The sequence below is a fragment of the Heliangelus exortis genome, chromosome 11 (genome assembly GCF_036169615.1).
Source record: "Heliangelus exortis chromosome 11, bHelExo1.hap1, whole genome shotgun sequence".
NCBI lineage: Eukaryota > Metazoa > Chordata > Aves > Apodiformes > Trochilidae > Heliangelus > Heliangelus exortis.
In genome coordinates this window covers 3147181-3172757 of record NC_092432.1, presented here as the reverse complement: position 1 = coordinate 3172757, position 25577 = coordinate 3147181, and the positions used below count along the sequence as shown (strand labels likewise).

The following is a 25577-nucleotide window of genomic DNA, read 5'->3' as shown; positions in this document are numbered from 1 at the left end:
TTTTACTCATGCCTGACTGAGTATCTTCCTTCTCACAGGTTACTTGAGGTCGATGTATCCAGCAACAGGCTCTCTACTCTCCCTTCTGGATTCCTACATCTTAAAAACCTTAAAAAACTCATCGCATCCAAGAACTATATGGAGAAGTTATTTGATGAGGAAAACAGTATGTACAGTCCAGTGTTATGCTTACATTTCAAGGCCTGATTTGCAAGGCAGAACCCCAAACTTTTATAATAATGACTTAAAAATTGTATTAGCCAGGGGTTCTTAACATCTCTTGATCCTTTGTCCAAAGCACATGAACGGGCCTGGTTGTTTTTTAACTGTCACAAAATCCTTTGGCTCTTATCTAGCAAGTAAGCAGTATCTTGCTGGATCAGACTGTTAATCATGCTTACACCTGCTCTGCAATGTTTCATGTTTTCTAGCAACTAATTGGATTGGTTTAAGGAAGCTGCAGGAGTTTGATGTCTCTGACAACAGGTTGGTGGAACTTCCAGCCACTTTTCTTTACTGCTTCAAGGCCTTAAGCATACTGAATGTTTCCAGAAATCAGCTGAAAGTGTTTCCAGATCCCTGGGCCTGCCCCTTGGTAAGTTGAACTGCTCTGGCAGAATCAGAGGCTGAAAAAGCTGTTGAAACAATGCAAAAACTGTACTGTGATTTCTGTAGAACTGTCAGATGTCCTAGGCTCAAAGGCTGTTCTGTTTCTGTAGCAGTGCCCCTGCCTGATTCAGTTTATGAGTCTCAAAACAAGTCTTCATGCCCTGTTCTTACCATGATGGAGTTGGTGGAAAACATCTAGAAGCATACCTTCTGTGGATGAATTCATCTTTCTCTATAGTTTATATGAGCAGAAATATTCTTAGGATCATTTAAAAGATCACAGCCCTCATTCAAAGTTAACTTTGAATCTATGCCCACCCATCACTGCAACTTTATTCCTCATTATTACAGGGATAGGAGACCAGTCTGCCTTGGTCAAGTGTCTGGTCATGGTTGGAAAGCAAATGGGGATGATTTTCAAACTATTTTATAAAACAGTTTGCCCACCAAATAATCTGCCTGTCAATTCAGCAAGTGAATCTCCTCAACAAATCCTTTGTGCCTGCCTGCACAATAGTTTATCTAGATCAAAATATCTAGAGAGATCACCTAGAATTAATTTATTAATGCCTTAAGCATGTGGCAGCTGATCTCTCTTGTTATTTAAAGAGATGATTACTACCCTGTGGGTGTTTTTTGTTTTCCAGAAATGCTGTAAAGCATCTAGAAACTCACTGGAATTCTTGCCTGATGCATTGACTGTTTTCTGGAAAAATCACCTCAGAGAAGTGGATTTTTCTGAGAACTCACTTAGAGAAGTTCCACCAGGACTCTTCCAGCTTGAAGTGAGTGTAATTTCTTCTTGCTTCACAGATACTTCACTTCATACCCACTCAGAGTTTGAAGTCATAGCTGTCTTGTGGAGGTAGGAGCCTACCTGCTGTTTGGAGTTGATGAGCACAGCAGCTGCACAGAGCCTCTGAGCAGCCCACAGCCCCAAAAATGTCCACATTTGAACACTCACCCAGTGATACAGCATCTAGCTTTAGACACAAGTCTTTTTAAAAACTCCTTGGAAGTCTGTTTCAGGATTTAGGAAAGCACTTCAGAAGACAGCAACTGCATTGTAGCTGCAAGTTCCAACCATTGAAATGTTCTCAAGGGTGCTCACAAACAGTTGTGTTTTTTCTTAATCTGGCACACCAGTGTTGTGAAATCACAGTAAGTTAGGGGTTTAAGGGACCTTGAAAGATCATCTACTCCAACCCCCCTTGTCAGAGCAGGGTCACCTACAGCAGGTGATTAGGGATTAAGGTAATTAAGGATTAGTCTTTCTGTGCTGAAAACAGCACACCCTAAACAGAGCCAGCTGGTATCTCTCTAACATACAAACTTGTGCAGATGAAATGATTTGTGCCATCAGACAGCAGAGATCCACAGTTTTACTTCAAAATTCTTCAGAATTTGTGGCTTCACATGGTTTTGTCATGAAACCAAGCAGAACTTGGGGGTTTCCTTCAAGCTGCCCTTTCAGATTGTGAAACTCAGAGTCACGGAAACAGAGGGAAACCGTTGGGCAGAATTTGCATGATTTTTATCACTGGCCTCTGTGGGAAGGGTGCTGAACTGCTGCTTCATATCTATGTCCAATTTGGACCTCAGGAGTCTTCTGCAAAAGTGCCTCTTGCTCCAGCCTGGGAGAAGAGTGCTTAGTGTTGTTTGCTCCCTCAGTTGTTTTTAATGATCTCTGAAAATTTGGGTTTCTGGGAACCATTTGTTTCCAATTGGCGTTTCTCATGAAATAAGATTAATCCTATGGACTGTTGTCTCCCAAACTTTTTTTTCTGTTTTGTTTTGTTCATTAAAAATAAGCCTAGTGAGTAGGAGCTACAATGACAGATATTAAACACTAGATGGTGCTTCAAGGGCACGTTTCTTTCGGTGCTGCAGCTTAGAAGCTGCAAAGGGATGTGAAGGCACCAGGCACCAGAGAAGACCTCGATGCAGTCTCTGCTGATGTTCTCTCTTCAAAGTTGTCGAGCTTTCACTGCCTTAAGTAGTGCCAAATTTCATAAAAGAAAAATAAATAGGAGATATTTTCATTTCCCCAGGAGTGGCTACAGTGTGATAGGAAAGTAGAAGGAGAAAGCCCATGCCTAGATCAGCACTGGTTTGAGCTAATCCTTGGTTGCAGAGTTGGTGTTGGTGAATAAGCAGATGTGGGAAGGGAGAAAAATGGGCAGTAATGTGTAGGAACAGCAGTGAGTTCTTCTTGGGAAAAGCTGAAAGCAGAGGAGGCCTGTGACTTGAAAACATTTCTCTGAGCCAGACTGGTGGGACGTGCAGTTCATCACTGGCCTTTGCTTGGTCTGTGGAGGGGTCTCAGGACTGGCTGTAGCTCACAGTCACTGGTGTGATGGTTCTGCTAGAACTGTGGTATTAAGAGAAGCAGAGGCCTTCTCAGCTTTCCTGTCTCTTGCCTTCTAAAGGAACCAACCATACATGACCCAAGCCTTACCTTAGTTCTCTAGGCTAGTTTGCTTCTCTTGAAGCAACTTGACCTTCTGTGGGCAGAAGTATTCAGGTAAGACTGGTCAGCTTTTCCACATCATGAGCTGACCAAGCCTAATCTGGATGCTGCACTTCCTTCCCTTTGGTATAACCTAACACACCAGAGCCCCTCTTGCATGCTGTGGCAGTAGGTTTGAAGGAATTTGGCTGCTGCTGCCATTGCCTCACTTCTTGAGGCACCCAGTCTCTTCCTGAGAAGCAGCAAAAAATGGAGAATTTCGAGATGAAAAAGAAGAGGCAATTGCAAACTGAGGACTGGTGATCTCCAGAACTGAAATCATGAAGAACCACAGCCAGTTGAAAGTCACTAATTTTCCCCCTATGGAGCAGGTCCATGAGAATTGGATATGATGTCACCAGGCTCTGAGCTCTCCTGGAGTGTGGCCTTTGTCAGCCTTTGTGGGGGACATGTAGCATGGACACAGTTGACTGACAACGAAGCACCCCAGCTCGACCACACAGAACAAAGTTTGTGCTAATTCTGGAACGTGTGGCCTCCTTTTCCTCCCATCCCCTGCTCAGGGATATTTTGGGGGAGAAGTTTGAAGCATTGTCACTGAGCAAGCCCCATGCTGGTACTTGGAGAGAGCTCGACACCAGGCGCCAAGGGAGGATTGGTTCTTCCTTCCAACCTCAGGTTCAAGCCAGCAGAGGAGTAATCATGGGAAAAGCATTGGCTGTGGAGACACGAGTGGCAGGGAGGGTTTTATAGCTTGCACGGGTTTCCATCCCTTTCCTCTAGTGGTTACACTCTGCAGTTTTATATTTTATGTATGTTTTTTTTAATATTTTGACCTTCCCCAAGTCCCAGCAAGGCTCAGTGCTGTCCCTCTCGTGTCACTAGAGGGAGCATTTTGCATGGTAACTGGTCTTCCACCCCTGCCTGTTGTCCATCCCTTATGTCACATGGATACCTCATATTTTTCCAATCTGAGAAAACAGGGAGGAAAGCCAACAGGCTGGCTTCATGAGACACTGTTAATTCTGCTTGATGAAAAGGGGAATAAACCTTTTATATTATGTGGAGTGCATAAAACGTTTAACACACTTGAAGATGAAGTCTCTGCTGGTAAAACATGATTTCCATGGGGTATAATTCATTAATACTACTGTACTTGTGGCACAAGATGTTTCAGCTGACATTCTGCTTATCTCAATTTTCATGGGAGGGGTGGGCTTGCAGGATAAACCTGGTTGGAAACTTTACGTAGAAATTTTTTTTCAGAGGAAAAAGTTGGGTTTTCAACCAAATGAAAATGATTGTTTGAGCCTCAGCAGCAATTTTAAGGACAGATAGAGAAGCATAAACTTTAAAAATCTGAAGGGGAATGGCATTTCTCTCTTATATTTAAATTTAAAGGAGAGGTTGTGTTTAACCTTACTGATGGTATTTGCGGGTGAGTCCTGTCTGTATGGTGCTAACTCTGGTGGTAAGCAGCTTCAGTTCTTGCTTTTAAAATTTGTCTCTGGTGGGAGAGAGAAAAAAAAGGTAGATAAATAACTTGTACAAATCTCAAAAAGTTAATATAAATCCATTTTTATAGAAATACAAGAACAAAGCAAATAAAAAGTTTTCTTGTGTCAGGTAGTTCCCATTTTACAGATTAATTCCATGCAAGCACTACAGGTGTAAACCCACTCTGACACAAGCTTGCACACATACAGAAGACTTCTCATCCATACGTGGCATACTGTGTGGGTAAATCATACTGTTCTTTTCCACTTGGAAAGGTTTCCACACTAAAAGTAAAGTGCCCTCTTCTATGGGTTGTTTCCAATTGCATCTGTCAGCAAGTAGACTAATAATCTCCCAGAACTAATAGTGGTGTAGCTCCGTGCAGAAAATATACTTGCTGGAGACAAGAAGGAAATGTTTGCATGCTAGGCAGCAGGGACAGGGTGTTCTGATGAATAAGATGTACTTTCTTCATGTTCCTGTAATTTAACAGCCCTGCTAAAAAACATCTTTCTGTGTGTTTGAGGGACTCTGCTAACTTCAGGCTATTCCTCTTTTAGGCTTTGGTGTCCCTGAAGCTTCTGGGAAATCAGTTAGTTGCACTGCCTTCACAAGATAAGTGGAATTGCAAACAACTTAAATCACTGGATCTTTCAAAAAACCAACTTGGGAAGTAAGTGTTTCTTTCAAATTTTGTCTGAGAAAACAAAAGCTGCAGAAATAATAGCAAACCCAATCCCTCGTGTAATACAAAGAGTGTCAGTAGTGAATTAATTACCTGCACAGAAGGCATTGATGTCCACATACCATGTCTCTAAGTATATTGTGTGTCTGTGACAGTGATGAATTATCCTTTACTGATTCTTTGGGCGTTCAGCACACTATATCATTTATTAAGTGGAGAGATTCCTGATAATGGCAGTTTAATTTCAGAGCATGTAGAAATTTCTTTAACCCTGTGTGTGGTTCATCACTACAAATACTGTCTTGTGTGGAGCATATCTTAACCATAAACCATCTGGCTGGACTGCAGATTGTAGATACCATGGGGGTTTTGTTTTGGAAAAAAATGAAAAATCTTTGGGTTTTATCTGGGAGTTTAACCAGCTGCAAGTTTACAGAGAAGACTGATGATAATAAAGTCACCCAATAAAAGAGTGTTGTTTTTCTATTTAGAAATTACAACAGGGGTGTTTAACACAAGGAGTTGAAGGTTCCTACATGGAACTGTGTCATCCTTGTATCTTCTCTTTTGGGTGCCTGTCCAGCAAATCTTCTGGAGCTTTTATGAGCTCCTGGGTCATTTGCAAAAGCCAAATTACTGTTTTTTGAATGTCTCAGTGCATTTCCAGATTCCTGTTGTTGGGTCACCTTGTCAGAGACTCTCTGGTGAGAGCAGGGAATGGCAGCAGGTTGGTTCTCCAGTGCTTCTCAGGAATGTTGTTCAGGTTGCTGTTTGACAGCCTACTTAACCTTGACACCCATAAAGCCGCGGGTCAAGAGCTCTCACCCTGCAAGCCAAAACCACTGCCTTGCAGAGCTCTGCTGATTTACCAGAAGAAAACCACTGGGCCTGGACAAGTATTGGTGGATCCTAGCCCTGTGGTGTCACAGCAAGTTTCAACCCCATCTCTCAGAAGCAGATGGGAAACCCTAAGAGCTGTGCTGTCAACCCCACGGCCTTGAGCGGGGCCGTGCTCTGCACTGCCTGCAGTGTCCTGGGCATGCAGCTCCAGCCCACTTCTCCACTGCCCCTTCCAACCTCTTTTCCCCGGGTGTCACCCTTTTGTTTTGCCCACAGGAGTGACGAGGGGTTTAAAACAAAGAGGATTCCCTTCTTCACCACAAAGAACAGGGTGCGCTCTGGCCCAGAGGCAGGTAAGGAACACGGCGATGCAAATGAGGGAAAGGAAGTGCTAAGAATGATTGCCAGGGGAGCTGTGGAGCAGCAGGAATCTCTGGAGGAAAATCAATGTAAATTCATCTGCAGTTTTAAGTGCAACAGCATTCAAATTAAGAGGAAATATGTTTAGATGAAATCTTTCTAAAGAAATCATGCAGCTGGTTGGTACCATGAATACAGAAAGATGAAGCATGAGTGAAGCCTGTTTCTTTCACTGACATTTTACTCTTTACATGAAGGTTATTTTTAGCCAGAGCACTACACCAGTAATTTGAAGAGAAATCTATCCATAATTATTCATATCAGTCACAGCATTGTTTCTGGTGTAAACTGCATGTTTCCCCCTCTCTCTTTGCTTGTCACCCCCAGTTTGGGGCAGAGCAGAAGCGATGTTCTGGATTAGTGCACGTGAAACCCCCTGAGAGAACAAAGGAATATCTGAAGATATTTCCACTGCTTCCTGCTCTCTGGGGGAATTCATCTGCATTTCTTCTTGTTGGTTTGCTTTATTTTAAAGCACTTGGAGAGCAGTCCTCATTCTCATCTGCCTGAAGAATGGCTTGCTGTAAAGCATTCTTTGCAAATCACCGAGTGGAATAGAGCTGGCGTCTCCGTGACGCACATCTCAGCAGCCCTCAGCTGCTCCTGGGAGGGAGAGTCCCTTCTGCAGCAATTGCTTCCCCTCAGTTCCCCTGAAAATTGTGCATGATCTCGGGTCAACTTGAAGAGGTAAAAATTGGTAAATGCATCAAGAACAGTTGTAGGTAGACCTTAGGACTGGAGGTCTTAACCTCCGTCTGCTCATCTAGGAGGCAAAAGCTCTACCTGGACCTCCAGGCGAGGCTAATCCTACCTTTTTTTTTCTGTCTGTGGAAGTAGAGGCTGCTGTGCAGCAAGTCCTGGATCTGTACCCTGAGGTGGGAGAAAGGATTGGTCTGTGTTGTTTTTGCAAGTAGGAAATGGAAATAGAAATGCTGTGAGATTGGTGAAATTCAGCAGAATCAGAAAAAGAGTCTGAATCTTGCAGAGTCTGACCTATCCTCAGAGATTCTCTGCAAAGTGCTTCAGGATCATTTCCCAATGGGGAGGAGGAAGAGGGCAAAGGCAGCTAAAACCAGCAACAAAAAGGAATTGCTGTCCTCACGGATATCTCTATGTGCTGTGAACCCAGCATAACCCCTCTGAGTACAGGAGGGGAGGGGGGACCCTTTGGAACCATTTGGGACCCTTTGGAAAGCCTTGGCACATAATACCCTGGTGCAGCTTTGAGCTGCCTGAGGCTGCCTCAAATTTCAGGAGGGCACAGAGTAGCCCACCTGGCTGATGCCATGGTTGAATAGCCACAGAGACAGAGCAAAGCCAGCTCATCTTTTTCTCTCTGTTCCCCTGCCAAGTATGGCTTGGTGAGACTAGAGCATGTGGCCAAGAATTTAAAGAACATCAAGAGAAGATGGAGTACATCAGCTGCTCACAGAAGTCTCCTAGCAAGGTGGGGGGCAGGTTTTAATGTGATTTTACCAACAAAGCTATTTACTCAGGTCTAGATTATTTAAAGGGAATAATTTATGGATGTTCACTCTATGGGATTAAATCTCAGAATAACTTCTTGCACACGCATGTGGCATTGGTGGCATTTACTCATCCAAAAATATATTTCCAAGATGGGATTTGTTTTAATTTTTCTACAGTTCTTTAAAAGAAAATTTGAGCGCAAGCCAGAGAAATCATAAATAACTCATGAATAAATAATTACAATTCATAAACACCTCGAGCTTGCTTCCAATATAGTACACTCCTTTCTGCCTGGGACTCTTTGGTGAATTGAGAGTATTGCTACTGTTTTAGGTGTTTGCTCCTACGTGTCCAAGAGAGACTAAATCTGTCTCTGCCTAGGTGAGTACTGAGGAGGAACAATGAAAAGTTTAAGTCCAGCGATGAGCCAGAAAGGAAGTTAATTGGATCCATGAATAAACCTGCTGTTCTCCTAAAATAATCCCAGAGATGATTTTATACTGAAAACTGAAAGGCAGACTGTGACACCCTGCCCACACCAGGCAGTCCTGTCACGTATATAAAACATCCCTGCAGACAGTGGGACTCTTGCTCCTTGATCATAGCTCAGGCTTGAAATGCTGTTCATATTAGCACTGGGGAGTTTTCTCTTGGAAGAACCTCTTCCATTTTCTTTTTTTTTTTAAGATTTTTCAGCACAGTCTAGATACAGTTCTCCATAAGGGAAGATGATCTGGGTGGAAGTGCAACTGTCCTGTCCTTTAGGAAGGATGTTTCCCACTGCAGGGAGCTGCTTTTACCCAACTGTGGTGGAGGCAGCAGATGGTGCTGGGTGCTGCTTGTGTTTTCCTAGTCAGAGACTCAGAATCTGTTTGTCCCTGTGTGCCCTGGTTTCCCTTGACTTCAGGGTGCTTCTTGATAGATATATGTGACACTCTTAAGACAGCAGCACAATTCACAGCAGCTTTTCATGCTGCTATCCCAGGAGTAATTTGTAATGATGCACTTTGGAACCAGCTGAATTTCTCTTTGTTTAAACCTCTCCAGCAGCAGCAATTCAGCCATGCAGTTCTTGCTATTACTGCTCGGGTTGCTCCCAAAACACCCTTGTTGTTGCTCAGATGTGTTGGAGGTCTGAGGTACCTTGAGACCTTGCAGCCTAAAACAGAGCAGAAGGGCAAATGCCAGCAGAGGTTAGAGGTTAGCAGTCTGTCAGCTACAGTTGGGCTTCTTTTCTCTGTTGTTATTGACTTTGAGCCAATGTAAAATGCTCCAGGATGCATCTTGGAGGCCTGAGCATGAATTCTGATCAACCTCTGGCTTTTCTCAACCAACGTGGCAAAACAACATATTCAGAACCACTTATGCCCTTGGTGTGCCCTTTCACTGCCAGCTGCTGGGCAGTTCACAAGGTGTTACCAGCTATTCAACAGCAAGAAATACAATGCCACTTGTCCTCTGATGTGTACTCATCTTCCTCACTCAGCACCCCAGAAGTCTTGGAGATTGGTCTCCTTCAAACACAAACATCATCTTGATTTTTAAAAATGGAGGTGGGACCATTGATGTTTGATCTCCATGAAGGGCCATTTGCTTTTCCACTCTTCCTTCATGGTGGTTCCTGCCAAGGAACATGACCTCATGTCCTGCCTACAAAATTAAGGTGAAGGTTCTTGGTTCAGAGCCTTGGTTCCTGTTATGTTTAAAAGGTGCCATTTGTTTCCTCTCTTGTTCCAGGTCCTTTTTTGGAGTTTCCAGCATTTCTGAGTGATTCTCTGGAAGTCCTTTATCTGAATGACAATCAGCTGGACTCTGTCCCTCAGTCCGTTTGCCTTCTGAAAGGTTTAACAGAACTTTATTTAGGAAAGTAAGTCCACAGTCTGGAAAAGCCATGCAGTGTTATTTCCATGTTGTTTTAGTGACCAGTCTCCTCTGGAGCCCCACCCCAGATGTCCAGTGCTTTTGAAGTCAAAAAGCTGGAAATACTCAGCCCCTTGTTAGAACTGTGCCCATCATTTGCTTTAGATAAGGAGGAGGCTGGCTTGTTGAAACAGGGAAGATGATCTAATGCTTTGAGCACAGGCCTGGGAATCTAATGTGCCTGTAGTTCTTTTTTGGCTTTTTTTGCTGCTAGTTCTATAGTGTTAGAGTCAATAACTCATCATTTTTGCCTTTATTTCCTCGACTATCCAGTAAAGATTATTACACTTGCCTGCCTCAGAGGATAAATTGAGGTTATACATCACTTTTAGGATGGAAATTACTATTAAAGTGCTGAGTAGTCTTATTAAAATGTTAATGGAAGATTTCTGCAAGGAGAGAATAGTGTAATCTGAGAGTCTGTGAGAGCAGCTACTTACACACAAAGCCTGGTTGTTGGTAGATTTATTTGTTTTTCTACAGTAACCCTGGTATCCGAGAGCTTCCTCCAGAACTTGGACAGCTGGCTAATCTCTGGCAGCTGGATATTGAGGAACTAAATATCAGTAATGTTCCTGCAGAGATCAGAAAAGAGGGTAAGGCTGATCATATGTGTTCTTTATTAAATTGACTGCATGTCTAATGAAAATCACTTCCTTTTAATGGTCCTGAACAGGAACGGGCAGCGTGCTCCCAAGCCCTTGTTCCTCCTAGCTGGACTCACACAGGGAAAAACCTCCTAAGCATCTTTGCAAATTTGATAATGTGTGCTGAGCTCTGGCTGTACCATCCATTTCAAGTTGATCACGTGCTAAAATGATGACTTACAAATCTGATATTTCATGTGCAGTATGCCTGCTGGATAAATTCCACAGCTTGCTTCCTAAATGTGTATATTTTGGGGTATTGAAACAGTTTTTCGAATGACTGAAGTGTTTAGGATCAGCAGTCACAGTCACATTGGAGTGACTTTATTGTAAGCTGCTAGGTTTTTGGATCAATTGCAATACTGTCTTCTTTTTTGTGCATTTAATAAGAAAATCCTGTGGGAACAGAGTTATTAGGAATTATTCCTTCTCCTTCTGTTGAAGTCTAAATCTAATTTTAACTGGAAACATAAAAGTAGAAGGGAAAAACTGAGTATTTTCCAATACTAAATTAGTATTTTATGTTTCCTTTGAGCTTCTGAAGCATACGAGCCCACAGCATTTGTTTCTTCTCACAGTGCTCCATTGTAGAGCCTCAGAGCAGTGACCTTTTTCTGGGGTCTCTGTCTCAGGTTTGTCCACCAGAGGTTTCTTTGTTTATTCTCCTGGTCGATCTCAGCCCGCGGCGAAACTGCGGGGAAAATATTCACTCAGCTGACGTGTCTGTGAGTCAGTTTTGTGCAGCCCTGCTGTAGGTGTGCACGTTTGTAACTCCTAACCACAGATAAAGCCTCTTCACCTCCCTCCCTGCAGGCCCTAAAACTGTGCTGGCATATTTACGGGCTCAGCTACGTAAGGCAGAGAAGTGTAAGCTGATGAAGATGATCGTCGTCGGTCCTCCACGGCAGGGAAAGTCCACACTGATTGAGATCCTGCAGACAGGAAAAGCCCCCCAGATGATGCACAGTGATGCCACCATACGTACAACAAAATGGGAGCTCCCCAAGCCCGTGGGACACAAGGCAAAGGTGAAAAACGACGGAAGAACTTTAGGCCTGGTGGGAGGTTTGAGCCCTGCAGTGTCCTTTTTTGAGTTGAAATTGTCTGCCCGTTTATAAAGAGCAGTTTCCATGACCTGTGAGCCAGACCTCACAAGTGATGTGTCTTTAGATCTGTCACGTTCCCACTCTTTCATCTCCAGTTGGTACTAGAGGACAGTTCTGCTTTCCTGAGCACTCAGCTTCGTATCCTAAAGAGAGAGAACCATGTGTAGATTGCCTAAATTCTGGCTCTCCCAGCTCATGTGGTTTTTGAACACTGATTCTGAAAAGAATGTTTTAAATCAGCTTCTCTAAAGCAGATTCTCCTTTCATCTGAGGCCAGAATATGGGACATCAGTAACTAAAGCTGGACTCCTTTGATATCAGGATTGTTGTAGGTGATGGAGATGGGTGGCAGGTAGGGTGCCTGACCTCTGGTATGATCCAGGCATGTCTAAGGCATACCTTAAACACCCAAATTCAGGGAGCATGTCAATCCACACTCTGTCAAACCCTTTTGAACAGCATCAAATCCATTCAAGCATTTGAGAGACTTGTAGGTAGCCCTGTCCACTGCCTGCATAGTTACACAGCAATCAGGGCATGCAGAATTGGTCCTGAGGTCTTGTCAGAGCTGAGGGTGTGCAAATGCATGACTTGCCCTTCCTGGGTGAGAGCCATGACCACCAGACTGTGTTGGAAGGGGGCTGGAGAAGCTTGCTGAGTTCAGCAGTTCTGCAGTGAAGAGTGCCAGGCCAGAGACAGAAAGAAACAGAGCAAGCACAGCCTGACTCTCTTTAAAGAGAAGACTTTGGGGGGAGAAGGGATTTGTGCATTTTGTGTGGAAGAGCAATGGACTAAAATAAAAACCAAGGCAGCACCAGAGACCTAGGGTTGGATCAAGATGCTGAGAGAGCTTTTGTCCCCACCTCTGGGGTTCTGTCTCTCTGCAAAAGCACCCACAGCTGAAAGTCTTGGATCAACAAAGCAGTGCTGATGCTAGCTAGGATTTGATTTAAACAATATGGAAGTCCTTCCAGCTGTTTCTGACTTTTAACTGGGACTGTGCTAGGTGATCAGAGCCCTCCTGAGACACTTAGGTCCTTGCTGATGTCTCACGGGGTAACTTGTCATGTGGGATCAGTCAGTGCTTGGAACTGGACCAGCAAACAGAGCCCACTTGGTGTTCCATGAAGCCTCTGGGCAGCGTGCAGGAGGTGTTTATGAAAGGCTTGAGAAGCTTCCCATCTCCTGAGCATCTATATTCTGCTTGGCTCAGCCAGGGCTGAGCTCAGTGGAAGTGATTTCAGCAGGGGGTTTCCTGTTCCCTGGTGCAGTGGCAGAGAAGTCGCTTCCACCATCCTTCAACCGAGCGTGGCACAGACAAGGATGAAACAGTTTCTATTCAAGATGCAGTGAAATGCAGGGCTCAGAATGAGACCCTTGTTTGTCCTGGAGAATCCACAGCATTAACTGGAGATTTACCAGCATCAAGGGCACCTCTATCGTTTTAGCAGCAAGCAATTAGTCTTGATTTCCTGTGGGGAAGTGGTAGCCACGCTTAACAATTGCTTGTTGATTTTTCTTTCCTGGAGGCACAATTAGGACATTGAAACCCTTCTTGTGTCATACATTATGCAGGCGTAGGTTTATACTTCAGCTATTATCTCCCTGTGATTTACTGCAACGTTTGATTTGAACACTTCTCTTTGTCTAAGTAGGTTGATTCAGTGGAGTTCAACGTCTGGGATATCGGAGGCCCAGCGAGCATGTCTACAGTCAATCAGTGTTTCTTCACAGACAAAGCATTGTACATCGTGGTATGGAACTTGGCACTGGGGGAAGAAGCTGTGGCAAACTTACAGTTCTGGTTGCTGAACATCGAGGTAAGAAGCCACTGGTGGACTCTGGGGTGTCTGTTTATCAAGTGGGAGCTCAGCGCACAGAGATGTGATATCGTGGATTCTTTTTGGTCTGCTTTTAAAAACTCCACAAGCTATGAGTTTTGCATAGCTTTTGGGGATGAATTTTCCCCTACCCTGTAGGCGTATCACTATATTTAATGGTTTAAATTTATCATTTGCTTTGTTCTCCCTCACACACTTCAGAGAATGAAACAAAAGCTGATTTATAAACCCTTGCTAAGTCAGGCTAAACGTACTTATTTTGGAATTAGTGTTTGACCACACTGTGCTCCAAGGGGGTTTGGAAGCATTTTCTTTCTTGTGTGGCTTAGACACGTATTAGTCTTGAGGTTATATTTTTAACACTTTAGATTCAGATGAGCTGGAAAGTATTTCCCTGACAGCTCTCAATTGCTGCAGTGGATTCATTGGTGTTGACTGATTTTTATACCACATTCGTAATTTTTGGTAAATGTTTATTATTTGCTATCTGTCTTAGCATTGCTACATACACAAAAATGGGCTCTAAGCTAATGCCCCTCAAAAAAGGAGCATCTTGACATTAAAAAAATATTAGCTTAATGATCAGCAGCAATCAAAACCCCAAACTAGGTAACAGAGCCAAAAGCATAATTATGATATTTCAAAAATGTGTGATGTGCTTGTGCCCTGAATACACCCCACCAAGCACATAGTAGCATCAGAGAAGATACAGAGAAAAATTAACATGATGGTTAGAAGTGTGGAAAAGTTTCTGAGAGCACAGCAATTAAATAGGTTATGCCTTTTCAGCCTGGGAAGGAGGCAACTGAGGAGGGCTGGATGTAGTCTTCCCAGGGGTAAGGAGAAAACCACAAGGGAGACTTTGTTCATGATCTTTAACAATAGAAGAATTAGGAGAAATCAAAAGAAATAATGGGATGGTGGCTTTGAAACAAACAATAGGAAATACCCTAAAGATAACAGACAGCTAACCTGTGGAATTTATTGGAACTGCAATCTGCTTTGGGTGTCAGAAGTTGAAAAGCAGAATGGTGGAAGAAAAATCCAAGCTCTGTTTATTCAGAGTCTCATCTCTCTCGGGATGCTGGTGAGCTGCAGGCTGCTGGACACTGGGAGAACACACCAGGAAAAAGCCTCTGTATGCTGACCCTGTGCATAGACACTTTGTTAGCTTCCAAGCAGAATATTGGGCCAAGTGGGCCCTTTGGTCTGACTTGGTAGAGCCAGCACTCCTGTGTCTGCTCAGAGGTCAAGTCTGGTGTCGTTCAGGTTTGAGATTTTTAGGGAGCATTGCAAGAGAAAAATTGATTGACTGCAAACGAGCATAGATTTCTGCATCTGGATTTTTTTCTGTGGTCAAAAGCATTTGTTTCAACTGATCTCTGCTTAAATCTGTGCAAACCCACTGTATTTGGCAGTGTGTTCCCTGAAAAATCAGGATATGTGGCAGTCCTGTGAGAGACTCATGGAAAGGCTGGAAGAAACCACAGGATCATTTAATCCATTCCTTTGCACTGATTCAGGATTAAGTAGATTCAGACATTTCTAGCAGTTTATCTCACCCCTCCATATACCTCTAGTGAAAAAGTTCATGTAACTTCCCTGGGTGTCTTTTCTGGAGAGTAACTGGCCTTATTCAGGATATCCAAGTTGGATCTTGTAGCTACAGGTTAAGCTTAACTTCTTTGTCTGGGTGGACATAGTTCCCATCATTTAGCTGAGCTGTATCAACTTAATACCACATGGCAACTCCTTTAATGTTAAGCCCTGATGTAATAAACTCAAACTGAGTTTCCTGCTCTGCAGTGGCAGCAGATGATTAAGCCATATTGTGCAGGAGAACTTCTGTAATAACTCAGCACTTGTTTCCTTGTCAATCTGCCATGACAGGTTGCCTCTATTTATAAATATATCCCTTTTTTAAGTTAATATGATTACCCCCTCTAAAATACTATACTGTTTACATGTCCTTACTGAATTTACCACTACATAAACTGGATGAGGGCATTGTCAATGTTTTCTCTTACAGGCCAAAGCTCCAAATTCAGTGGTGTTAGTGGTAGGAACACACCTTGATTTAATTGAAACAAAATTCCGCGTTGAGAGGATCGCGACGCTGCGGGCGTACGTCTTGGCTCTCTGTCGGTCTCCCTCTGGATCCAGGGCAACTGGCTTCCCAGATATCACATTCAAGCACCTGCAGTAAGTATTTGTGCCTTTAGGAAGCTCAGTCACTCTATTTTATGTCACTTTAGATGATTTTGTAATGCTTGATCTCCTTGGCAACGGAACTGATTTAAGGACTCATCAGTATTGCATTCTATTTTTGACAGAGATAATGGAATTTAATCAGAGAGAAGTTCAGTGTTGCTCAGGGGTCTGAGAGCTGCAAGCTCCAAAGTCATGACCTTGGCCGGTCTGTTTTACTGCTCCTGCTCCACTCAGGTTTCTCACCATTAAATGGTGATGCAGTTTATTAGTCATGAGGAGAGAAGATTGAGTAATTAATTTTGCAAAGCTTGAGAGCGTGACTGTTACAGGTGGGTGCTGTGGGGCTGATGGAAACCTCTTGTCCCTGATGTGAGAACACAGCTCACTTGGCAGTGTTGGCAGGGTGAGGAGGGGGTCAGCCTCCCTAGCAGTCTAAACCTGTGCCATCTAGGTTCTCCAGGTGTGGTAATGGAGGGGAAGTGCAGTCTGGAGGATTCCTTGGAGGGAGGAGGCTTCTGGTTGGGAAAGAAGCAGGTCTGTTAACTAAGGGACATGGATGAGCAGCCTGGCAGCAACCAGTGGGAAATGGCCAGTGCCTGGGACAAGGGCAGGTAGTGGCTGGCAGGTACAGAAGGACACTGTGATGTCCCCAGGACTTTGTATCTGCTGCCTGGCAAGGTCATGAGGAGACCTCCCACACTCTGTTCTGCAGATGCAGGCTCTGTGTCAGCTGGCTCTTTCCTTTCAGGAGGACAACCAGGGATCCTGACTCACAGTTTAAAAATAGGAAGCTTTGTGCTTTGGTCTTCTCAATCCTCATCACCATAGTGCATCCTATCATTACCTGAATCATTCTTTCTCAAGGGGATTTTCTTTCACCTTGCCCTGCAACCCTCATGTTCCAATTATTCACCTTTTTTTGCCCCTGCATTTCCTTCCTGTCAGAGCTCTTCCTGATTTCTTACCTCCTCCCACCCCACCTGGATGGGGCTCCTCTGAGCAGTGCTCCAGGCAGCCAGAGGAGTGGGTGTTGTGAAAGCCTCATGTGGGTGAGCCCTAGGGTGCTTTTATCAGTGCTGGTCTCCACCATCCCAGTGAGTGCACTGATGACTGTGGTTTAAGATTAAAGCATATTTCTTCAGAAAATGATTTTCTGTCTGTCACGGGAACATGTGTAGGATCAGTTAGAAAGAGCCTTTGTTGAGGAAAGTGGAAGAGAACCATTCTTATCCGGCCCACAAAAAGACCAAAAATAGTAGGAGCTGGAGAGAGCAGGGTTTGAAGCTGTTGAGGAGATGATGAAGGCCAGCTTTTAGATCTCAGCATCAATTCCCAGATCACAGGATCCAGCTGAACAAGGGCCGGAATGAGGGTGGGAAAAGGTGTCTGGTAGTCATCATCCTTCCTCTTTGATCTGAGGTTGGGAGAGCTGGACTCATCTCCAGTGGCTGCCAGAGCACAGTGGTTTCCTCCTTCCTGCTGTCCCTTCCAGGCAGCACTGAAGGGCAAGATGGGGTTGATTTTGGTCAGTCCACCAGGGAGGTCCCCAGAGGTCATGGTGCAGAGGGGACAGAAGAGCAGGGCACTGAGAATGAAGCATGGAAAGCAGATGTTGACCCAATGTATCTGTTCCAGGATTCTTTGTATTTTCTTCCAAAGCTAAAACTGCTCACTGCCAGCCCTCCTCCCCTTCACCCAACACAGGAAATTTAAAATCCCTGATAAAAGAAAGTGAACCAGGAAAGGAAGCCAGGGTGCTGATAAGGTTTGATAATCTTTACCCTTGCATGACTTTTGCAGTGAGCTCTCATGTAAGACTCTGGAAGGCCTCGATGGACTCCGGCAGCTGATTTTTCATGTCACTTGCAACATGAAGGATGTTGGCAGCTCCATTTGCTCACAGAAACTTGCAGGGAGATTGGTGAGAACTGTGCTTCCTAGTGGTGATCCTTACCAAAGGGGGGCTTTTTAGGGGCTTGGGATTGTAGTGGGTGGTGAACTTCAGGAGTTGATGCAGAGGGCATATGAGGTATGTAAGGCGGCTATCGGGCTTTGGGAAGAGGCAGCACTGTTAAATCCCAGGAAAAGGGAGATGACTGATCCTGCTATTTTTCTCTTGTGGCTTTCAGATACCAAGAAGTTACCTTAGTCTTCAAGAAGCTGTCCTTGCAGAACAGCACAGAAGGAGTCAGAATGATGATGTGCAGTATTTAACAGACAGACAAATAGAAATGATGATTGAGCAAACACCTGGAAATGATATCAAAGACTATGAAGACTTGCAAACTGGTAAGTCAGAGCAATCTGTTGATTGTGAATCAGTGTGTGTGACTAATTGAAATATTCCATGAATAATGAAAATGGGGGGGGAAAAAAAAGCTATGTTAACTGCTATGCAAAAAAAAAAATTCAGACATTGGTCTACGTCTGTGTAGAGGTCAGTGTGGAAATTGATGAGATATAAAATTAGTCATGAAGCCTTGAGGAGAGACCTGGGGAGTTTCTAGGATGGTCTGAAGCTACTAATTTTTAATTATTTTTTTTTTTAAACAAGCTTTGTCTAATTTTATTTCTGCTCTGTGAAGAACGAGGGTTGCCACAGCTGGAAGGCTGTCTTCTTTATAGAGCCCCAATCCTGTGATCTTCACAAAGGCTTTCCTCTGCAGGAGCCAGGGAGAGCCCATCCCAGTGAGGCTGGCAGGAGGAGGGCAGGAGGGAGGTGTGATGGGGACAGGAACACTGTCAAGCAGTGAGATGTGGGTTTTACAAATAGAGTACCAGAGAGCAGCACTCCTCAGATAAATGTTCATCTCTTGGCTTGGCTGGGTGCTGGCTATATCTGGTATGCATAAAACTCCACAGACTGCCTCACCATCTTACTCATCTGCACTGTGGTTTCCTAGTGTTGATCCATTGCTGATCTTCAGTTCTTCTTGGTTTTTGCAGCAATTAATTTTCTCATAGAAACGGGTACACTGCTCCACTTCCCAGACACGAGCCATGGCCTGAGAAACCTCTACTTCCTTGACCCTGTCTGGCTCTCAGAATGTCTCCAGAGGATTTTCAACATCAAGAGCTCCAAGTCTGTAGCTAAGAATGGAGTCATCAGAGCAGAGGATCTCAGGATGCTTCTGGTTGGAACAGGCTTCACTGAGCAAACTGAAGAGCAGTACTTCCAGTTCTTGGCCAAGTTTGAAATTGCACTGCCTGTGGCCAATAACAGGTATGTTGATAGAGAGGCTTAGGCAGGCTGGAGAAAAATGACCATTTAATCAGCAGATATAAACAGGCTTTGTCACTATAAGCAGTTGTCTTGACAGGGATCTTACTATGAGACAGTATTTGCATGTGTTAAACAGTGTAATGAAAGGCACCCAACCATCTGAGCTTTATTTCCTGGCCTGAGCACCCTTTGGACCAAACAACCCAGTTTGAAAACTTTCCAAAGCAGATCTTTGTCCACTCAGTGCACTGAGGCTGGTGACAGGCTCAGCCACCAGCAGGGAGGGACAGTGACACTGCCAGGGATGTGGCAGTGAGCAGGTGGAAGCTGTAAGCTCTCAGCTGGCACAGCTGCAGCCGAGAGAGGATGTGAGGCTCAGGGCTGCTGGGCCTGAAATATAAATGGGCTGGAGTCATCTGTTTCCAGTGAAAACTCCTTGCTCCAGAGTGTGGCAGAAAAATGTGAATAATCAATAGTAACACCAGCTCCAGTGCAGGCCTATTTTTGTTCCTACTGAAATGAGGGAAGCCTTGCTTCAGCAGCAATGTGATTTTCTTCATTTTTAGCCTCAATAGGTGTTGATCAATAGATCTCCTCCAAACGGCCTAGGAAACCTCATTCTCTTTAAATGTTAATGAGTCCTCCTCCCCTCTGCCCCCCGATCTCTTTTCCTCTGGGCAGAGTTCCCTGCTCTTTTTCTCTCTCCCATCTGCTTGGTGACAGCCTCTTGTTGCCTTCACGGTGCAGCCATAGTTTATGTTGCACTTTGGCTGTGGCATTAGCATTTCACTTCCTTGCCCTTCCAGGACAGCCCTGCTGCATGGCCCTGAGCCTCTGGGGAGCTCTGAATGCCAGCACAAGTGCAGCATTCTCTGAGCTGTCATTATGCCTGTCACTTATCCAGTCCCGGATGCCAACAAATTTTCTCAGGCTTAACACAGATAAAGCAGCAATGTTTCTGCTGAGTGCAAAATGCCTTTTGGACTCCTTGTTACTATCTGCCATTTTTCTCCAAGGCAATTACATTGTCTGTGCTTCGGAAACAAGGAAACTGCTTTCTCAGTGTCTGCCAGAGCCATCCAAGCCACATCACCAGAATATTCTTTCCACTCATGGGCTGTAGCTGTAGCAGGTTGGATTAATTTAATGTACTAGCCAGACACAGAGAAGTTATTTGTTACTGTGCTTCTGCAATTATTGTCTAGATTGCCAGATAGGATTTCTGTGCAGTCAGGAGAGAAAGCAGCTGCCAGTTTCTGTTCTGAAAGGGTGGATGGGGGCATGTTTCACATATTTTCAGAATTTGCATTGGCTGGTGTTCAGGAGCATCAAATCACCATCTGTATTATAATCCACTATATAGCTGTGGTCCAGCAGGGCCTTGCTGGCCACTTCATACTTCTGGACCCTTTCTTGGCTATGCTGAAGAAAGTGAATTGGCCATCATCTGATGCATCCATCTTCATAGAGCAATAACTTAGCTTGATGCACTTCATTTTTCTGCCTAAGGTGCATGTAATTTAATGTTGTTCTGCTTGTTAAAATAGGGTTGAAAATGTGACCATTCCTATTGTAATTTTTAAGTAAAGAGAAACTTTGATCAGTTTTACATTCCAAAGCTGTTCCAGGGAACGGATAATTCAATCCTGTAAAATGTCAGGAGATGTTATGGACTGTGACATATGGAGAGAGCTGTTGTCTAGTGGTGGCTGTTTTTTCTGAGCTGATATTTCAGGTTTTACAGAATACTGCAGCTGCTAGAGAGTAAATTTGATAGGCTTAAAGCATTGGATTTGAACCCAGCATTGGTTCTAGTTGTGTGTCTGGTCCCTGCCACTGTTATTTTGGTCAATCCCTTGGCCATTTGCCTCATTGCTGTCATTATGCCCTTCAGTGATAAGCCCCAGATGCCAACACATTTTCTCAGGGTCAGTGCTGATAAAACAGCAGTGTTTCTGCTTACAAGCAAGTAAGGGTTTTGATCATAAAGGCATCTTGGAATGTATCTGGTACAGAAGATTATCACTGTCAAAAGATTTTTTGCTGGCAGACATTAAAAGCCATAAGCTCATACTTTTCAGAACAGTTCTGGTCTTCCAAAAGCTTTTTGCTTCCCAAAGATCAGGACAGATGAATACTCTTAAGTTTACTGCAAATAACTTGAAAACTTTGTGGTCCTCTGCACCAGCAGAGCTCTGTTACTGCTGAGTGGGCAGACTCAGGGAGCACTTGGTTCTCTTCCACACTTGGACAAAGAACCTTAATAACCTGATTGCAGGAGGAGAGTGAGGGAGATAGGTCAAATCTCTGCTGGCATCAGTCTGGCAGAGTGAGCTCTTGCCCCAGGAGGTTGTCAGGGATGTGGGAGTCCATCATTGGTGCAGCAGGAAACCCTTTTATGTTGACCCATGAGATGTTCTCCTTCTGGGACTGGGGTCAGAGCTGGAGCAGTGCCCTCAACCTGTAACTGCCTCATTGCTACCTCCCATGACACCTCCTTTCCCCACCTTCTGGGCTTCCCGAAGCTGAGCTTCTGTAGGTTGTTTTTGCATTTTTATCTTCTGTTCCATGTAGGAGCACAGCTGTAATTCTTTATTACTCAGCTCTGGTAGTAAGCAAAGATACCAAAAAATGAGTCCCGACATCACAGTTGCTCTAATGACTCCTATGTTTTAATGCATTTAATTGGTTGTTACACCAATGTCATGCTCATTACAGCAATTTTAGCCCTCTCCAATTGCCCTGGCTGGATTATGTAATGTCTGTTTTGCTTCTACTTGCTTCCACAGTGTAAATGAATTTCTGCATGTATTGCTGCAGCACCTTTAGTCTAAAAGCTTTTTTATATGCAGTAGGCTGTGCCATTAAAAAATCTCTTTGGAGACTGAATTGCCTTATTATCCAGTAACAATCTACTCACTGTTACAAGCTGTAACTAAAATTTGAGCTGTTGATTTTGATGTGTTTGCAGCTACCTCCTTCCTCATCTGCTTCCTACCAAGCCAGCACTAGATATCCATGGGCTCTGCCACCAGACCACAAACACAGTCCAAAGGGTCTTCAAGATGAGTTTTGTCCCAGTTGGCTTTTGGCAAAGATTCATAGCCCGAATGTTGATTAGCCTGGCAGAGATGGACCTTCAGGTAGGTGATTATTTATCTGTTTGCAAGCAGAAGACAGCTGAAGCTGTTGTTGAGGCTGAGTGTGCGTGGATGTCTCTTCACATCCAGCTCGCTTCACTCACTGACTTCACTGATGCTGTTTTGAGTAAATAGGAAGAGATGAGACTCTGCAATCAAAATCTGAGTCTCTTTTCACAGTAGGCATCACTGAGAACAATAGATTGGCACTAGGAGAGAAAGCCTGTGTTCTCCACAGGCTCTTTTTAACATGATCCCCTGGAAGGTCTCCCTACCTCCAGCATCTTCCAATTACAAGTAATTGGAGCTCTGTCTGCAGCTCTTGTCCACGACTGTTTCACTGGGCCAGACTCTGTTCAGCTCCTCTGCCAGTAGAGATCTGGAATAGCTCCACTAAAGCCAGCTATCTGAATCTATCTGAATTTAAATGAGAAGGAAATTACAGGACTGTTACCTTAATGGGATAATGAGTTTGAGCAGGCACCCTATTAGTGCAAGTGGTAATGTGTGTCGTTAGAGGAGTGTTTGTAAGGTTCTGAAAGCTAAGTGAATTTTGATGCTACAGACATGTTGTTGCAGCAGTTTATAGCTGAAAACGTAACTCTGCTGGAAACCATGATAAATACCTGAAAAATATTTTAATACTACTGTGGTATCTTCCTAACAGCTGTCCACTTCAACTGTGTTTTGTCATTGATGGACAGAACATGGAAAACATGAGAGTTGTTTTTCTAAGGTCCTCTGTGCTCCAGGCTTCTCAAACCATGTAATAATTTTACTCATTTTAACGGGCTGTCCTTGGCAACCCTTTGCTTCCATCCTCATGGGTGCTACATAAACCTAGAGCACCTTTGCTAGGGCCCTCATCCAGTCCTCACTGAAGTGAGTGGAAAGGATCCCAGGTGTCAGGCCTGTCTGCAGACAAATATGTGTTGGAGCATTGGGTACAGTGGATTAAGTCTTTAAGTTTAAAACACAAATACATTTTGCTGTAAGTGCTGGCTTGAAGTGTCTTGGAGAAGAGCCACCTTTCTCCCACTGAAACAGGTGGAAAGGTGAACTCCCTCCATTGAGGCCAGACTTCAGCATTCACTGGAACACTGAGCTCTTCTTTAGGTTTATAAGACACTTGGAAATGCTGAATTCAGACAACGGATGTCAGAGTTATAGAACTTTGCTCACTGATACAAAATTCTTCCTTTTTGAGTGGCCTGAAAAATATTTCCATTGCTGCAAAACTGACTTCTACTGCATCTGTTTTCATTCCATGGCAAAATTTTCCTATGAGCAAAAGCAACTCTTTAACCTTGTTGCTCAATTAAAACAACAACCTCGTGAGAAATTTAACGACTCTCCTGCTTTTCTGCTTCTTTCAGCTTTTTGAAAACAAGAAGAACACCAAGACGAGAAACAAAAAGGTGACCATCTACAGCTTCACAGGCACCCAAAGGAACCGCTGCAGCACGTTCCGAGTCAAAAGGACTCACACTGTTTACTGGCAGGAAGGTCTGTTCGTTACCTTTGATGGAGGCTATCTTAGGTAATTTGTGTTTGTAATGCAGCATGCCTGACAGGGGACTAATAGAGTGTATGAAAGACATCATCTGAATGGAGATGGATGGGCCTGACTCATGCTTTGTGCTCACTCACCAGTAGAAGAGGAGGTTCTTCTAATAGACATAACTCACCTGGTGACAGCTGGTGACAAATCTGATGAGTAACTGCAGTGCTGAATATGTCAACCTGATGTGTTATTGCAGCCACAAATTTAAAGAGGCCTTAAAACAAGGAAGCAATATCTGAGCAGAACTCCTTACCAGCATGAAATCATGCATTTTCACATGCAAAGATTTCCTTATGACAGTGAGTTTTCCAAATACTTCACCTCTGTGTGGCAGCAATCCAGATCAATGGAGGTGCCTCTGTGCTAACAGGGACTATGGACAGCTTGTTTAAGCTGGCCAAAACAGAATGCCTGCTGGCTACAAGCCTGGAGAAAACCTGCTGTCCATGTTCTTTCACAAGCACAGTGAGTAGGCAGACATTTAAGACTTTCACCTTTGTAGTATCTGTAGATGCATTTGCTCTTCCAATCCCTGGCAAGACAGGAGGCATCTGTGGGTGCTGCTGCATGGTTGGAGACCAGAAGGACACAGTGACTTTTCTGTGTTCATCAGAAATCAGGAAATGGAATTCATCAGCACAGGCTGGAATGCTTAATTCTGGACCATGGTGATGGTCATACCTCCACATGTATTTCAGGGAGTGACAGAATGCAGCTCTTTTTATTAAAGCTTTCTGGGGTTTTTTGATGGGAATTGCACCAAAATTGTTATGTCCCTGATCTTTTCCAAACAGTTTTTGGAATTATCATTTTTATAATTATGCCAGTGGAGTTTTATTACTGATTTTTAACACTCCTAACCCTCCATCATTCTATATGTGGTATTTCTGTCAGAGCTCTCCATCATACTCACTTCACTTACATCAGAGTTTTCTCTGGGTCTAACCTTCTGTAGCATTTACCCATTATCAGCAACCAGCATTTCTGTGTAATAATTCTCTTCTGAAAGTCATTTGCAGAACAGACTGAACTGAAAATCATCCTCAAAGCTAGATGGCTTTTTATTTTTGATGATTTATGAGCTACGTGTTATGATGTAAATCAGATTTCCTGTGAGAAAGAAAGTTTGTTGACCCTGGTACCCCACAAAAGCTTCATGGGTCTGTCTTTTCTCTTTCTTACACAGCGTTGAGTCTTCTGATGTGAACTGGAAGAAGAAAAAAAGTGGTGGAATTAAAATCATTTGCCAGTCAGAAGTGAGAGACTTTTCAGCAATGGCTTTCATCACAGATCATGTCAACTCTCTGATAGACCAGTGGTTTCCTGGTAAGAGAACTAGTGTAATTTTCTCTGCAGTTTGGTGTCTTTTTAACAGAAGGTTCTTTGGCAGAGCTCTCCAGGTGCAAAATATTTTGTGTTCATTGAAGACCCCTCAGGCACTGTCAGTCAATAAAGTTCAAGGAAAGCAGGTGTCTGCAGACAGATCAAGATTCTTTGCCTGTGCAGCTTGGCCTGGACATGGTGTCTTGCATCAGTCCCAGCAAGCAGGGGTGAAATATGACAGTTCAAACAGGAGTTCAGAGATTGTTCCAGTCCTCAAAGCAGGGACAGGATTTAGCCCAACCTATTTGGCACTCTCCCATGATGACAGAACTCATTTTGGCAGCAGCTGGGATCAGCATTTGCCCACCATTTCTAACACCCTATAATTTGTAAAATTGTGATGTGAGAGGCATGAGTGAATATGATACCAAAGCCTCTGTGCCAAGGTAACTTCCTTGACTCCAGCAGTTGTTTTTCCTCTGCCCAGCACAGATCCTGCTGTTACCCAGTGAGCTGTTTGCAACCCTAATACACTTTGTTTAAAACCAAAACAAAATCTGAAGTTTTCTTTGTTGTCCCACACTGGTCTAGAAAGCAGTGCCAAAAATCTC

General features: G+C 43.9%; 1 protein-coding gene across 9 annotated transcripts in view; it reads left to right on the top strand.

Moving 5' to 3' along the window:
- The window catches only part of LRRK1 (leucine rich repeat kinase 1), an 80616-nt gene that overhangs the window by 29155 nt on the left and 25884 nt on the right, over positions 1-25577 (top strand). For all 9 annotated transcript variants that reach the window (XR_011727920.1, XR_011727919.1, XR_011727916.1 and 6 more), the window contains exons 7-22: positions 39-166; positions 432-595; positions 1257-1394; positions 5137-5249; positions 6378-6454; positions 9729-9858; positions 10395-10507; positions 11372-11586; positions 13320-13484; positions 15535-15707; positions 17517-17637; positions 17846-18005; positions 18663-18939; positions 21911-22082; positions 23456-23619; positions 24830-24969. Coding sequence is in view for 3 of the 9 variants with exons in the window: in XM_071754210.1 (XP_071610311.1) it covers positions 39-166; positions 432-595; positions 1257-1394; positions 5137-5249; positions 6378-6454; positions 9729-9858; positions 10395-10507; positions 11372-11586; positions 13320-13484; positions 15535-15707; positions 17517-17637; positions 17846-18005; positions 18663-18939; positions 21911-22082; positions 23456-23619; positions 24830-24969 (2450 nt within the window). In the remaining 6 variants the exon portion in view is untranslated. The remainder of the gene's footprint in view (positions 1-38; positions 167-431; positions 596-1256; positions 1395-5136; positions 5250-6377; positions 6455-9728; positions 9859-10394; positions 10508-11371; positions 11587-13319; positions 13485-15534; positions 15708-17516; positions 17638-17845; positions 18006-18662; positions 18940-21910; positions 22083-23455; positions 23620-24829; positions 24970-25577) is intronic.